Raw genomic sequence first — 16,331 nt, 5'->3', positions numbered from 1 at the left:
ATAAATAGCTAAAAAAAAACAGCAGTACTGTATGTTTAGTATCAGTCAATTACTGACCATCTAAATAAAGAATAAATAAAAATACAATAAATAACTAAAAAAAAAAAAACAGCAGTAGTACTGTTTAGTATCAGTCAAATGCTGACTATTTTAATACTGCCAGTCAATTAGGGGCAGGTTGTAAAACAAGCATTCACACCTGCCTAGTCAAGAGATAGACAGTGGCGTTACACCATATTCTGCTATACAAGTTCAGGGGAAACTTTCAACGGTGGAAAACCAGACTTTTAAATATTACATTTTGTAAATGCAACGACTGGAATTGTTCGGTTGAAGGGGGTACCAAACTGCGAATCCTAAAACAAAACAGTTTGGTGAATACATGTTTACACATTAGCTTCCACTCAGCTGACAAGCAATGAAAGTAGCTACGTGGTTAGCTAGTTAGCTATAAGCTCGTTGTCATGGAGAGTAAAAGATGGACTTTATTTACTTTCCAGCATTGCGTCTCACCAACTAGGTAACAACATAACGTGAAATCAACACTCAACAGATACAATCCACCTCCGCACCATTGTCTGCTGAGCTGCAAAAAGATGCTCTGACAAACTATAGCTGGCTAACATAGCAAACAGATGTGATAAACATGAGTGACATGATTGTCAGGGACAAGGTTAACGTTATATTAGTTATATTGAAAAGTGAAAATGATGGAGTCATTGTTTATTACTTTTCCAGCATGTATTTCACAAACTAGTTGGCAACTTACCGCTTAACACCGCTTAACACCGCACTGTCTGCAGAACCACCGTCAGCTCAGCTCTGTAAACAGTGGAGTCAGAGCACGCTCTGCTGGACAAACTACGTTATGACACCAATTCTAAAGCATTGTTTTTTGCATATGTTCTGAAAAAAATGTTTTCATATCTGCGCATATCGGTAAACATATATGCCGATACCGATATATCTGTGAGAGGCTAATATCGGCCGACCGATAATTTGTAGGGCACTAAATATATATATATATATATATATATATATATATATATATATATATATATATATATATATATAAACTCAGCAAAAAAGAAACATTTTAAAGATAATTTTGTAAAAATCCAAATAACTTTACAGATCTTTATTTTAAAGGGTTTAAACAATGTTTCCTATGCTTGTTCAATGAACTATAAACAATTAATGAACATACACCTGTGGAACGGTCGTTAAGACACTAACAGCTTACAGACGGTAGGCAATTAAGGTCACAGTTATAAATACTTAGGACACTAAAGAGACCTTTCTACAGACTCTGAAAAACACCAAAAGAAAGATGCTCAGGGTCCCTGCTCATCTGTGTGAACGTGCATTAGGCATGCTGCATGGAGGCATGAGGACCGCAGATGTGGCCAGGGCAATAAATTGCAATGTCCGTACTGTGAGACGCCTAAGACAGCGCTACAGGGAGACAGGAAGGACAGCAGATCATCCTCACAGTGGCAGACCATGTGTAACAACACCTGCACAGGATCGGTACATCCGAATATCACACCTGCAGGACAGGTACAGGATGGCAACAACAACTGTCCGAGTTACACCAGGAACACACAATCCCTCCATCAGTGCTCAGACTGTCTGCAATAGGCTGAGAGAGGCTGGACTGAGGGCTTGTAGGCCTGTTGTAAGTAGGGCTGCACCTAAAAATTATTTTTTTATCGATTAATCTAACGATTCTTTTTCCAATTAGTCGATTAATCTAATGAGTAATTTGCCGAGTATTCTAAAGATTTTTTATAATTATTACTTGATTAATATAACAATAAATATACAAAATTGTCTCATTAATATTTCAATATTTTATTAAATCATCTTCTCTTAAACACAAACAAATTTGATATATATGTTTGATGCCGAACACAACAGCGCTTTGACCGTTCACGGAGAGATTGACAGGCAGGAATTTGGCCAATAGTTGCTGCAAGCCTCTTATAATCAACCAATTGGTGTGCGAGAAGGCGGGACTTACAAAGAGGGGTTAAAGCAATGCAAATATGCGCACACACACAATGAAGTATTAGACCAGATGCACATCATAATGTAACTAAAGCCGAATCCCGGACATTTTCGCAAATTTAGAAATCCCGGCCGGATGCTTTTTTAAGGTCCGAAAAAGAGGACATGTCTGGGAAAAAGAGGACGTATGGTCACCCTACGTTAGCAGCTGTGCAAAAATGACTTTTAACATGGGGGCGATGAGGAAACATTTAGAAAATCAGTTTAAAGTGACTACTGCTAACAGAAACACGTGTTGTAATACTAATATGTCATGCTTGGGTGGGGACAAAAAGTAAACAGGACTTACGGTGCTGCCTTGCTGCCGTCTTGACAAAGAGCTCTGGGATGCTTTCGCTTCAAGTGTTCATTCATTGCGGTTGTACTGCTGCGATAAGCCATTTCCAATTTGCATAGCTTACACAGCACCACATTGTTGGGTCTCTGGCTAAAATCGATTTGGAGGTGGAGGGTCCGTCATGGTCTGGGGCGGTGTGTCACAGCATCATCGGACTGAGCTTGTTGTCATTGCAGGCAATCTCAACGCTGTGCGTTACAGGGAAGACATCCTCCTCCCTCATGTGGTACCCTTTCTGCAGGCTCATCCTGATATGAACCTCAAGCATGACAATACCACCAGCCATACTGCTCGTTCTGTGCATGATTTTCTGCAAGACAGGAATGTCAGTGTTCTGCCATGGCCTGTGAAGAGCCTGGATCTCAATCCCATTGAGCACGTCTGGGACCTGTTGGATCGGAGGGTGAGGGCTAGGGCCATTCCCCCCAGAAATGTCCGGGAACTTGCAAGTGCCTTGGTGGAAGAGTGGGGTAACATCTCACAGCAAGAACTGGCAAATCTGGTGCAGTCCATGAGGAGGAGATGCACTGTAGTACTTAATACAGCTGGTGGCCACACCAGATACTGACTGTTACTTTTGAGTTTGACTCCCCCTTTGTTCAGGGACACATTATTCCATTTCTGTTAGTCACATGTCTGTGAAACTTGTTCAATTTATGTCTTAGTTGTTGAATCTTTTTATGTTCATACAAATATTTACACATGTTAAGTTTGCTGAAAATAAAAGCAGTTGAAAGTGAGGACGTTTCTTTTTTTGCTGAGTTTATATACACACACACACACACACTGTAGATAGATAGATAGATATATAGTGCCAAATGTTTGGCCTTGCGGGCTGATCACATTGATGTGTCTAGTGTGGGTCACAGTCGTAGCGCCAACAACTGGCAGAAGGAAGTGTGGCACTTTTAACAGACTTTGAAATATCCCTCTTATGTTTACTGGAATTGCTTCAAAATGTTTTAGAATAATGTCAAGACAGTGCAGATTAAAAATTCTGAAGGGATTCTTGATATTTTAGTGTGGCCATGGCAATGCATTAAATGTCATTATTCCTTTTTATGTATATTCACATGTTTTTGAGGTACTTGGCATGCTTAAATTTTCATGATATTTTGCACACACATCAGAGTTATTGGCCATTAGGCCTGGGCAAAGGTTAACACATGGGCGTGGCTGGGGAGCTCTGTAGTGCCACCTTTTGACAAAAGTGATGGGGTCAGTTTCTTCTACGGTCACCAAACTTGCTACATATATTGTTCTCATCAAGCCACACAACTTTCAAAATAACAGTCATCAGCTCTACCCAACAGGAAGTCGGCCATTTTGGATTGAATGTGCATTTTTTGAAAATCGCAGGCCCTGAACTTTTGAATACTCCTCCTAGGAGATTCATGTGACTGGCACCAAACTTAGGCAGTATTATGCTAAGACACTGAAGATGCTAAATTGCAAACAGATTTTTGATATTTTGAATGGTGTTTCCATGGCAATTCACTAAATTAATGGCAAAAATAGGGAAACAGGAAGTGTCTTATATCTTCTGCGTGCATTGTGTGATTTAAATCAAAACTGAGTTGTATGTTTTTCCTTGGGGGCTAATCACATGGATGTGGCTATTGTGGGTCACGGTCATAGCGCCACCAACTGGCAGCAGGAAGTGTGGCACTTACAACAGACTTTGAAATAGTCCTCTTACCCAAATCACTTCAAAAATTGTTTAGACACTGATGATGGAAAATTTTGAAGGGATGCTTGATGGCTTTAATAGTGTTGTCATGGCAATGGATTAAATTACATGAAGTTGTAGTCAAACTGGAATGGTGGCATATATCTATTACATATTGTATGATTATTGTCAAAGTTTACATTGATGTTGAGTTGTTGCTGTGTCCATAATGCATTGTTTCTCGAAAACCACTGAGTAGAAATGGACCCATGGTGCATGGGCCCATCATCACTGCTTGCAGCTATATTTATTATTATTATTATTATTATTATTCAAGGTTTTGGGCACTTAACATGCTCAAACATTCATGTAGCACCACCTAGGAGATGGGCAAAACAATTCTTGTTTTTTGAAACCCTCTAACTTCCAAACCTTAAGGTTTACTTAGAAAAATGGCACTTAAGGGGCTTTATGCAACACTTAACGTGTTTTAAGGGTGTTCTTAGGTAAAAAAAATAAAAATAAATAAATAAATAAAAATACTTAAAGATCCTGTGAAATCAAAATTAAAGTTTTGCTGCTTTTCATCTATATCTATTTCCTTTAAGGTCATCTATTTGCTAGTGTACTTCTAAACGTTGATTTAAGATACAAGCATTTAAAATCTGTAGTCTCTCTCTTCCACCAATACGGATCAAACATTTTTAAGACTCATTCTACACTTCAGACTTTCATCAAACTTTGTCCAATCAAATGCTTTTTTTTTAATGAAAACGCACCCTACTCTTACAACTGGCTGTGTTCTAACTGGTGCTGATCAAGCCTTCGCAGGGCACTTAGAAGGGAGCAAAATCCATGAAATAGGGTCGTTCCGAACAGATTTTCCGATTAGAATCACTTAAAAAGTGAGTTCTGACTGTTGGTTATCAACTTTCACCTCTCTGAAGCTCTCACAGTGGAGGGTAATTGTCTTCAAAGGAAATAATTCATAGGGGTGTCTGGGTGATAAAAGACACACCAACGCTGGAGCTAGATGCGAGGACAAGTGGCTGGAGTTTATTATTTTTTTTGAGCAGCCGGAGGTTTCCTGGGATGTACAGTTCTAATAAGTGTTTTCCAATTATTATGATTGGTGTATTGTGATTTATAACATGGATATATTATATTTTATTCCTTTGTTTTTCATTCATCTGTACTGCACAGCGGCTCCCGCCTCGTTGTAAACAAAGTCTGCGATTTACTGTGTGCGCGTTTGTGGGCAGGTAATGTAGTAATGTTGACACAGTTAGATCATCGTTCTGTTTTCCAATATTTGGAAAAGCTGGCCGATATTGAGACTACCTCTCAAGTTTCCCCTGTAAGAATGCTCTAGCTTGATCAGCATGATGGAAAGGAGTGTCTCAGTGTGTGGCTACAAACCAAAACCTATTGGCAAGTTTTAAAAAAATGGGGCAAGTAGTTTGACATGTCCCACCCCCACTTCCTGTTTCAGTAGGAAATACATTAAAACAGTAACTCCAACCTCGCTTATCAAGGCACTTCAGGGCGACTTTAAGGGAAACCGAAAGGGATTATGACGTTTTACTTATAAACCCCTTAAATAACATTTAATGGTTATTTTCTGCAACTCCTTTAATTTTAAGGGAAACTTTAGGGCATTCTTAAGGGATAATTACAATTAAGGTGCTTTATGCAACCGGGCCAAAGTATTTTAAAAGTTCAAATGTGACGTTGTTTCTGTGACAGCCCCAGAGCTCCGACGCTCGGTGTATACATCAGCGTCCGAATTCACTCACTCATTTCGTTCACTCACTGCCATTCACTATATAGGAAATAGTGAATGAGTCAACGATTTCGGACACAGCAGTCGATTTTGATTGCATAAAAAATAATTAGTATCAATATTTTATTGTGATTAGACATTTTTAATTACATGATAGCATAAAAATGGAGGATCAGTCAGGGTTTTGTTTCCCCATTTACCCCCTATTTTCATTGTTTTGGATAAAATGGTCAGTCTGCAGGCTGATGCAGTCTGGGGAGGAGTGAAATAAGAGCTGTCAAGTCAGACAGTTCTCACTTCTCGTAATGGATCAGCCGCTACGAGATCAAAGGCAGATATCACGTGATTCACATTTAAGAGCTTTGTTGTTAATAAAGTGGATGCAATTTAAATTCTGTTGCTTTTAAATGAAAATAAATATGATGAACAAAACACTCCTGTTATTTAATTCCCCCCATAAGACATGTCCTTAAAATTTCCTAAAATTTTTTGTTTAATAAAGACACGTATTACAGATATTTCAGAAATATGATACCAATTACATATCCCAGACAGAGATTGCACTCTGAATGTCAGAATGTTGGGAATATTCACATATAATTTATACACATAAAAACATGATATTAGAGATAAAAAAATAATAAAAAAAAAAATAAATAAATAAATTTTAAAAGAGAACAAAACTGGGGCCTGGGTAGCTCCGCTACCACCCCTGGAGGTGCGAGTTTGAATCCAGGGTGTGCTGAGTGACTCCAGTCAGGCCTCCTAAGCAACCAAATTGGCCCGGTTGCTAGGGAAGGTAGAGTCACATTGGGTAACCTCCTTGTGGTCGCTATAATGTGGTTCACTCTCGGTGGGGCGCGTGGTGAGTTGTGCGTGCATGCCGTGGAGAATAGCGTGAAGCCTCCACACGCTCTACGTCTCCGCAATAACGCGCTCAACAAGCCACATGATAAGATGCGCGGGTTGGCACTATGCCACCACGAGGACTTAGAGCACATTGGGAATTGGGCATGCCAAATTGGGGAGAAAAAGGGGAGAGAGAAAAAAAGAGAACAAAACATCACGGTTGTTTAAGCCAATGAGCATTAAGCTGTGTTGTCAGCAAGTCATTTCCCATCGTGCTTGCAGTACGCGCAACTCGGAAAAAGCTACTGCACCGCCTGCTACAACTGCGGCCGCCTTGCTCTCGCGGGAGTATTTTTGACATACGTGGTCATATCACATCACAGCAAGTCCGACAGATTTCTAACCAGTATGCACCTGTCGGTGATCACCGGTGAACGGTTCTGCGCAGAACTTGCTTATCTCAAACGAGCCTAAGGAAATGCATGCTGTTTTTTCTTCAAACGAGCCTTATGAAGTGCATGCTGTTTTTTCTTCAATCATTGGATTGGATTATAAGCAGAGAACATGAAACATAAGTAGCCTACTGTTGCTCACACGTTGCATGTTTTAAAAATGCACTCTTTAACATTTTAAAATATGTTTTTCACTGTAATGTTCTAATTGCAAAATAGACTGCTTTAGATGAAAGTTGTGTTTTTAATTTAATTTGATTATGTGAACACTGATGAAGTTTTTGATATAAAACAAAGCATTCGTTTTTTAGCCACACTCAAACGGCCCATCAGTTGGCCAGTGACAGTTAACGGGTTTATAATGGGTGCACCCCCATTTTCACCTAGTCACCAAAATTGGTACATATATAGTTCTCATCAAGCCGGACAACTTTCATAATTAGTCATTAGGTCTGCCCAACAGGAAGTCATCCATTTTGGATTTTTTTTAATACTGCAGTTTCTGAACTTTTAAATACTCCTCCTAGGTGATTCATGAGACTGTCACCACATTTAGACAACATTATGCCAAGACATGGATGATTCTAAATTGTGAACAGATTTTGATATATCGAAAGGTGTTGCCATGGCGAGGCATTACATTAATGGTGAAAAATGGGAAACAGGAAGGGTCTTGTATCTTCTGTGTGCAATGTGTGATTTAGATAAAAATTTAGATGTATGTTTAGACTTGGGGGCTAATCACATGGATGTAACTATTTTGGGTCACGGTCATAGACCCGTGGCAGCAGGAAGTTTGGCTCTTACAACAGACTTTAAAATAGTCCTATTATACTTACTCAAATTGCTTCAAAATTGTTTAGAATAATGTCAAATGCCAAATGTATGTGTCCACCTTGCATTGTTTTCCAAAAGCCACCAGGTGGAAATCGACCAGTTGCGCTTGGGCCCATCATTGCTGCTTGCAGCTATACTTTGTGATCTTAAATAATCAACTTAATAACATTAGTTGCAAACACAACATTTTTATTTTTATTTATTGTATGTATTATCTTGAGTAATCTCTACAAGGCTTTATAGGCGTGTGGATTTTCAATATAGTATTTAAGTTAAATTTACTTAAAAGACATGACTGTTGAATTTGAATGATGCAATTTGGTTTAAACTAGGGATGGGCATTTTGGTCATTTTGTCTACTCGAGTACTCGTTGAGTACTCAAGGGGCAATGACATGTACACTACATAACTGTATAAAATAACTTGTCTGACAAACGTCTTTGGCTGCTGCATTGCGTCTTGTTGTTCAAGTGTATCGTCTATTCATTATTATAGGCCGTTATAAAATAATCTGTTACAAAATGTACAAAAGACTGCATAATCAAAATATTATGCATAATATTTTGTCATTATGTGAAGATTCGCTGCCCAACTCAATGAAAGAATGTGCACAACGCGCGTCGGTCTGTTCTTCCTTCAGGTTACCGTAGTAATCTTTGTAAGCGCGCACCAGTTTTTTTATTGACTGTCTGAACAGTCTATGTTCAAATCACGGTTGGACTAACAGGAGATGCCATAACCATCGCATTTGTGCATGTTGAAAGCATGTGAAATATAGTGCCATAAGGATTGATCTGTGTAATTTTAGCTAACTTGATCTTGCCTGCTAACGCTGACGAATTGCAAGCTACCTTGCTTCGTAACTTTCAAATAATTTCAACGATCTTCTCTTTATACTAAAAGTCAGGTATACAGGATAAATTAAAGCAAATACACTGGTTTCTTATTCGTAGTTCAACATATGACATACAAAACATACAACAGTGCAACATAACAGTGCAGTGCAACAGTAAACTGTCTGGTATAGTTCGGTAGTATGTGTGTATCAGTATGCTATGTTAGCTGATAAGTAGTTTTAGTTTAGTCTCAAAGTTTGTAGTAAAACAATCATTACTGTGTAATTTTAATTATGCTACCTCATCTGTCAGCATGATGTCGGTGGATCATGTTCAGTCTCTTTGTACGTTACATCATTGTTTTGGCTGATGCTCGCTCGCTCGCATCCCTATGGAGTGTGTACACGAGCAACAAGTAGCTGGCTCCAGTTCACTTAACGGCCACAGGTTTCATTAATAACAAGGGTTTCTGAATCTTACATACTGCACCTTTACGGACAAGATCCTGCACTTTCTAACAGAGAGAAGTGGCTCTTCATCTGCTTTCCAATGTGGAAACTATGACAGCAGGTATTGGGGATAAAGAACATTATCTGTATTTAAGAGAACAGCAAGACTATGCTGTCAATCAGGGTTAACTATTTAAATTATGTAGAAGAAATAGTTTACCCCAAAATTAATACTGTCATTACTTATTCACACTCATGCCATTACACACCAAAGGAGAAACTGCTTTTTATGTCCATTTTGGTGGTTGACAGACTGGTCACTATGTCCTGACATTGTATGGAAAAAAAGGAATTTGAATAACATTCAAAAAATTTCAATTTTTTGTTCCATTGGAAAAATAACAACATACGAGTTTAGTATGGCATGAGGTTAAAGTAAATAATAACTAATCAAGAGAAAGATTCACACTAAGAGTAAGTGATGATAGAATTTTCATTTTGGGGTGAACTATTCCTTTAAGAAACTTTACATAATTTAATTTCACATCATACATCCAAATGTCATAGCAGTCAAATTTTCTTAACAAGACTTCAACTTTTTTAGTTTACATTGAACAACTGTACGTTCTTGTTTTATTTTAGACTAACAAGTTGACAATGCCTTTTTGTGCTCTCAACATTGATACACGATTGAAAGGAAAATGTTTGGACCAAGCTTCACAGGAACCAGGAAAGCCTTCATTGACATGCAGCCTGTAAATTAACACAGACGTTTTTAAATTTGTATGCGATGTTGCTACAACATTGTGAACTTCACAGGTACTATTTTCTAAACTTTATTTAGTGTTTAACATTAAGACCAAATGTAACTGTAGTTCATGTTGAAATAATAGGTACTGTTCCTGTCTTGTACATATTTTGATACCAAACCTGTTTCTTTGTACTCCCATTTGTGTTTTAGTCTATATAAGTAGGTGTGATTTGTGGTTTTGTATTTTTCTTGGATACATTTACAAATGTATTGCTTTTGAAATTTGTAATTAATTTGTAACATTGTAATATGAATAAATATTTTGAATTTCTTTTGAAACACTTTTTGACTACACTTTTTATAATAAATAGGCTATATTAGGAAACTTGGAATATAAATTAAATGCATTTGAAAATCAAGTGTAACTAACGTAAAAATCTGTGTAGCCTATCAGAAAAAATAAGTAAATACTACTTGATAATGGTAGTTACCTACAAAATAAATATTGCCTTTATAACTTTAGAAAATGGCCTGTAAATTGATATTATTATATTTGAGTTGGCATTACATGTATAGTCTAATATGTAAAACAAAAAATTGTTAAGTTCAAAATACTCAAAAAGCTAATGCAAATAGTTGCCTAAGTTTTTTTTTAGTAAAACCAGCACAATATTTTTTACAGTGCAGAAAGCACACGTACGTCTCAGAGATGTCTTTTGTAGATCTTTTCATCTGAAAAGCATCTGCTAAACATCTTAAAAGATCAGATTTATAATCATTCTTAATCATAAACGTCTCAAAGACATTTGCTGAATGTTTTATTGACATCCAAGGCATACTTATTGACATGCGTTTTATAGACGGATTGCAGATGAACAAACAATGTAAAATAGATATCTTCCAGATGTAAACACACACATCAAATAGAGGTCTGGGTGTTGTACGTGTGCTATCAGGCAACAGAGTATAACACAGGTGTCTCGAGTCATGTTTTAACAGATGAGGTTCTTTTTAACTTGACGAGACGCCAAAAACACAACGATACATAATGCAATGGTCAAAGACATCCGTTTAGCATGTTTACATAGAAAAACAACTGAAAAACAGCATGGATGGATGCAACAACACGTTTTGTGTGAACAGCCCCTTATTAACAAGACACAGTTTGTTTTCTAAAATATCCCGACGCTGTTTCAGTAAGTGAGAAACTGCTGCAAATTATTCAGTGAGATAGCAGTTCGAACTAATCGAACTGAACAGCCAGTCGATTCAGACCTTTTTGCTAACCTGTTTGGCCAATTCACTAATAAGAACCAACTCAAAAGAATGATTTATTTGTGAACTGGGTATCACTAGTTCTGATTCTACACAGCAGACTGAAATGCGGGACAAACGTGAAAATCTCTGATATTGTGTCAAAAACGTTTGTCAATTAAGTTGAAGCTTTCACTGTATATTTTTAGAAAAGGGACTCAACTGGACTCAAGGTTAAATCCGAGTCCACACTTGTTCAAGTTCGAGTCAAGACCGAGTCAGATTGCACATGAGTCCATGACAAGACCAAGACCATTAAAATAATGTCTTGGATTCAGACTCGAGACCAAGTCCGGTCTCAAGGACTACAACACTGCTTTCTTCTCTACCTCTTTCCTTTCCCCGTACCCCTTCCTGTCCTGCTGCATGGTGTGCCATTACCCTCTAACATGGACAAGAGGATTTCAAGCTCTTACATCAGGGGGCTCAATGTTCAGCGGAACTGGACTGTAGTGCATGATGAGATAATGAGAGAAAGACAGATGGAAAGACATCTTGAATGATCCTCCTAAATTTGACATCAGGGTGGGAAAAGACATTTCCTATTATACATTTCTACTGAAATATTTGGCTCAAGCAGAAAGAAATTAGATGTTGAATCCAAATAACCACAATGGAGTTTTTGATGCCTAAAGAGCAGCTATTATGCAATATCTTAATTTAAGAAGTGATGGAGACGTGCCCTGGTTTCTTAGTTGGTACACAACTGCCTGGTAAAGAAAAATACCTTAAAATGATAGGCAAAAATGATAATGAAGTAATGATGTACTATTAGCCTACTAAAATGCAAACAAAACACAGTGTTCATCACAGTCAGCCTTTAAAATTTGTGCTGAGGAGAATGATGTACTCTTATTTTATCAGAGCAACACAGAGGCAATGCACAACCACAGAAACCAAAATTAAATTAGATCCACCAAAATACTGAGAATCCCACGATGGACAAGGAATTCCCTTTCTCCTAACACTAGCCACCCATCTGCTTTTACAGGTTCAGGGGGTTGTGTGTACCCTCGCAGTCCAGAGTGAGTTAACTCATCCATAGAAGAGACCATTTTTTGCCTTTTTGACAAGCTGAACACTTTGGTGTCTCACGCCTCCAAGCTCTAACCCCAATCCCCTGCAGTGCCAGGAAGGACGGTGGTCCCCTAGACCCCAGACAAGATAAGAGGGGAGCTGAGACTGGTGGCTGGGTGCACTGGAGCTCCCAAATTTTTTTTGGGTGATTTATAATTAAGGTTGAGAAGCACACTGATGCAGTGCCTTGAGATACTTGAGTTAATAGTCACACAAGTAGAGACGGGTTATGAATTACAACTGAACTGCGTTTCATTTTATCTCAGCATCAGCCAAGTGTGACATGATATCCGAGAGAGGAAAATTGATCGAAGAAAGTAATTATGGTTCTCCATTAAGAAACGCAAGACAAATACTGAAGCTATAAGCAAATGTCCCAGGACAAAAAACAAAACCAAAAAAAAACAACTAGAATAATAAGAGAGAATAATAATACATCTAATCGTTTACCTTGTTCTTAAAAAGAGCACAGACCATTCTTCCCAAAAGAAAAATATTTTTCTGTTTGTAATCTGAATTCTATTTCACAAATAACTATGATAAACAGCAAAACACAGTTTTAAAAATACAGTAATTTTAACTTCTAGTGGGGTTTAGGTGCTACCAAATGCCCCCTGTTAATGTGAATATAAACAGCTCAAATAAATTTAGGCAAGAACTCAATTTGCTTGAAACTGAGAACAGAATCTAATTGACCTTATTTTTATTTTTTTATTTAAAAGCTGAGAAATGAAACTGTCTCGCAGACATTTCTTCTGGCTTACTGTGAATATGTCAAAGTATTGAACTTAACGGGGCCTGAGTAGCTCAGTGGTAAAGACGCTGACTACCACCCATGGAGTTCGCTAATTCGAATCCCAGGGCGTGCTGAGTGACTCCAGCCAGGTCTCCTATAGGGATGTGCGAGACTAGTCGACTAAACGATTCTGATGCTGCTAGTCGACACTGGAATTACTAGTCGGATAATATTTCCCCCCCAATTAAACTGATCATAATTTTTACACATTAACATTTGGCTTTATATTTTTACAGAGGCTGCACTTAAATTACTGTCATATTAATGTTACATATTTTAAATAGAATTAATAATACAAATATTATTAAAAAAGAGGATTTCTGGAGCAGATACAAAGTTTAATTTCACCTCAGGCTGCGCGTGCGTCTTCCCTCTCTCTCGCGGCGCGCGCAGGAAAATGTCCTCTCGCTAGACAAGCAAACTCAGCAAAGTAATGAAATCACATCGGTGGTGTGGGAATCGGCTTTCAAAACGTTTGAAAGTCCCTATGGATGTTTTCACATTTGAGTCTTCTTTACATCTGTGCATGCTTGGATGTTATTTTTCCGCTGAGCGGGCTTTTCAAGCGCAGGATAAACGCCTCAGGTGAGTCAAGTCCCGTCTTTCACTGGACCATGTCGACGGGTTAATTTTGCTCATCCAAAAAATTATGCTTTTGAGTAAGTAGCCTAGAAAATAACTGTTTTAGGCTAGGTATGCCATTTTTTTTATCTGCTGTTTAAGAAGGCTATTTTCAACAAGGTGCCGACTGCTGAACATGTTAAACTATCCTTTATTCTGTGTGCACGTCATGTTTAGAATACATTAGGTTTATTGTAGGCTACATCACAGGCCTATTTTTTTCTATCCTATAGCTACTTTTTTATTATTTTTTTTTTTTTTACATCGTAACTGTTATTGGTTGACGTTCTTTGCCGAACAGCTGTCATATTAGATCAATGGTTAATGCACGACTGCACGTCGTGAAATACTCACAACTTTTCAGAGCATTTTTTTCTCTCTCGTAGATTTGGCTTAGTCTACCTGTTAATTATTTTCAACAATGTCCTGACTGTTTTAATATGTTAAAGTAACTTTTACTTGGTGATTTCCATTTAGAACAGGCTTTTAATGGTTGTTCCATTGATCCTGCACTATTCATTCAGTTGTTTTCAATAAATATGTCTGTTAAATATTCGCTAATGTTGATTCAGTGAATGTGTCATGTTCAATTTAATGTACAATGATCATAATTCAAGGCGAGGACGCAGATAAATGCCCCTTTTCAGTGGAATTTAGCATCGGATTTGGAATAGATTAATATTTTAAATGGGTCGCATAAACTTTAACATTAAAATACACTATTTCAAAAGTATAGCCACAAGACGTAAACATTAGGCTATACATGTTAACGTGATAAAATCGCGTACCAGTACTACAGGGTTTACCAGCGTTACTTATGACAACAAAGCAATATTTGGATAAAACTTTACACAGATAAAGTTAGTAGGCGATTCTATCACCCTAAAGGCATGTTAGCACCTATAATGTTCACGTCTTGTGGCTATATTTTTGAAACTGTTTGTATTTTTAACGATTATGGACTGGCCCCATTCACTTACATTGTAAGTTATTGTAGCCACGATTTTTGCTTTTTTTTAAATAAACTAGGGACGAGTGGAAATTATTTTTGTGGTATTCAACATTGTGCCACAAATGCTGTCGTTTAAGCTTACCCGGACATTTCTTTAAATGTCATGGGAAAAATAATAATCGTTGGACTAGAACCAACAACCTTTCAGCTCAAATATTTAACCACCACGTCCTACAAGTGTCTCAAACGGATTAGACTAATTTTACAGCCTGTTTTAGACATTAGCAATGGTTGTGTCTTGAAACGTAGTGAGCTCCCTACTTAAACAGCATTTTTGGCATTCATAGGAGCGTTCAGAGTCAGCAGCTGAGTTTTAAGCATAGCCAATGTGTCGACTTACCTTTAGGTTCACAAGACGAGCTTGGCAGCTTTCAGTAAAAAAGTGTTGCATGTTGTAGAGCGGTACAAAAACAGTAACACTGCAATGAATGAGCAGCTGAACTTCAAAAAGTGTCCAGAAAAGGCAAAAGAATGACAATAAAACTAAACACACGATTCAAAGATGGGTACGAGGGAAAAGACTGTTGTGAAATCTCCACGTAGACTCAGAGCATCGAGCTCTGATGGAGATGCATGCATGCAGGGAAAAACAGCAGACGAAATTTGCATGACATAAACACTACCATATACCATCGAAAAGAGAGCAAACTGACAGGCAATTTGTTAAATACAGTGGCATAAATTGGCCATCAGTAATAGCAATCTGATTTACGGTGCAAAATGAAGAATTTGAAGCTGATACTGTCTTGACAGGAGATTAACCGATGCGAGGGGCTTCAGTAAAGTGCAAAAAAAAAAAAAAAAGAAAAAAAAAACAAAGAAAAGATTTCGAGCGATCAAGCCAGCGATGTAGCGAGCAGTCTGTTTTTCAACAAGGAAAAATCCAGCGGTGTTACAAATACAAGAGTGGAAATATCCAGGGATAAGGGCGGAGTGTCCAAAGAAAGCGCTGAGAGCGTCGGGACAGAATCAAGCCTCTGTAGCCATTTTGTTCAGTATCAACACAGACACACAGCAGACGGGCAGCTTATTTACAGTGGGAGGGGCGTCGCTTAGGTAATTTCCATATGACGTTCAATCAGCCAATGGGCAAGCAGGTATCTCGGAGGAGCCCTGCCCATAAATCGTTTCAAAGCGCCCAGTTGGGATTCACATGGGCTGGAATGGGCGTTCAGTTGAGGCCTCTGTAGGCTGTGCACACAAACCAATCAAACAAACAAACAAACAAACAACCAACCAACCAACCAAACACAATGTGTGTTTCAGACTGGCTCAGCAGGAAGCGTCAGTCACACATTGAGAGAGTTGGTTTATTATGGTAAATTATAATTGCAGGTTTCTGACATAATTGTAATACATTTATTTATTATTTAAAGAGCACCTATTATGATTTTCCAAATATTACCTTTCATGTAGTGTGTTATAAAGCTGTTCGTGAATGTAAAAAAGTCTGCAAAGTTTCAAAAATCAAAGTGCAC

General features: G+C 38.0%; 1 protein-coding gene across 2 annotated transcripts in view; it reads right to left on the bottom strand.

Moving 5' to 3' along the window:
• Positions 1 to 15,834, bottom strand: part of LOC127446448 (trinucleotide repeat-containing gene 6C protein-like) — an 85,919-nt gene extending 70,085 nt beyond the window's left edge. For both annotated transcript variants that reach the window (XM_051707353.1, XM_051707354.1), the window contains exon 1: positions 15,194 to 15,834. In XM_051707353.1, the coding sequence (XP_051563313.1) occupies positions 15,194 to 15,244 (51 nt within the window). In that variant the 5' untranslated portion in view covers positions 15,245 to 15,834. The remainder of the gene's footprint in view (positions 1 to 15,193) is intronic.
• Positions 15,835 to 16,331: the final 497 nt, after the last annotated feature.

The sequence above is a fragment of the Myxocyprinus asiaticus genome, chromosome 9 (genome assembly GCF_019703515.2).
Source record: "Myxocyprinus asiaticus isolate MX2 ecotype Aquarium Trade chromosome 9, UBuf_Myxa_2, whole genome shotgun sequence".
Lineage (NCBI taxonomy): Eukaryota > Metazoa > Chordata > Actinopteri > Cypriniformes > Catostomidae > Myxocyprinus > Myxocyprinus asiaticus.
This window is presented reverse-complemented; position numbering and strand designations above follow the sequence as displayed.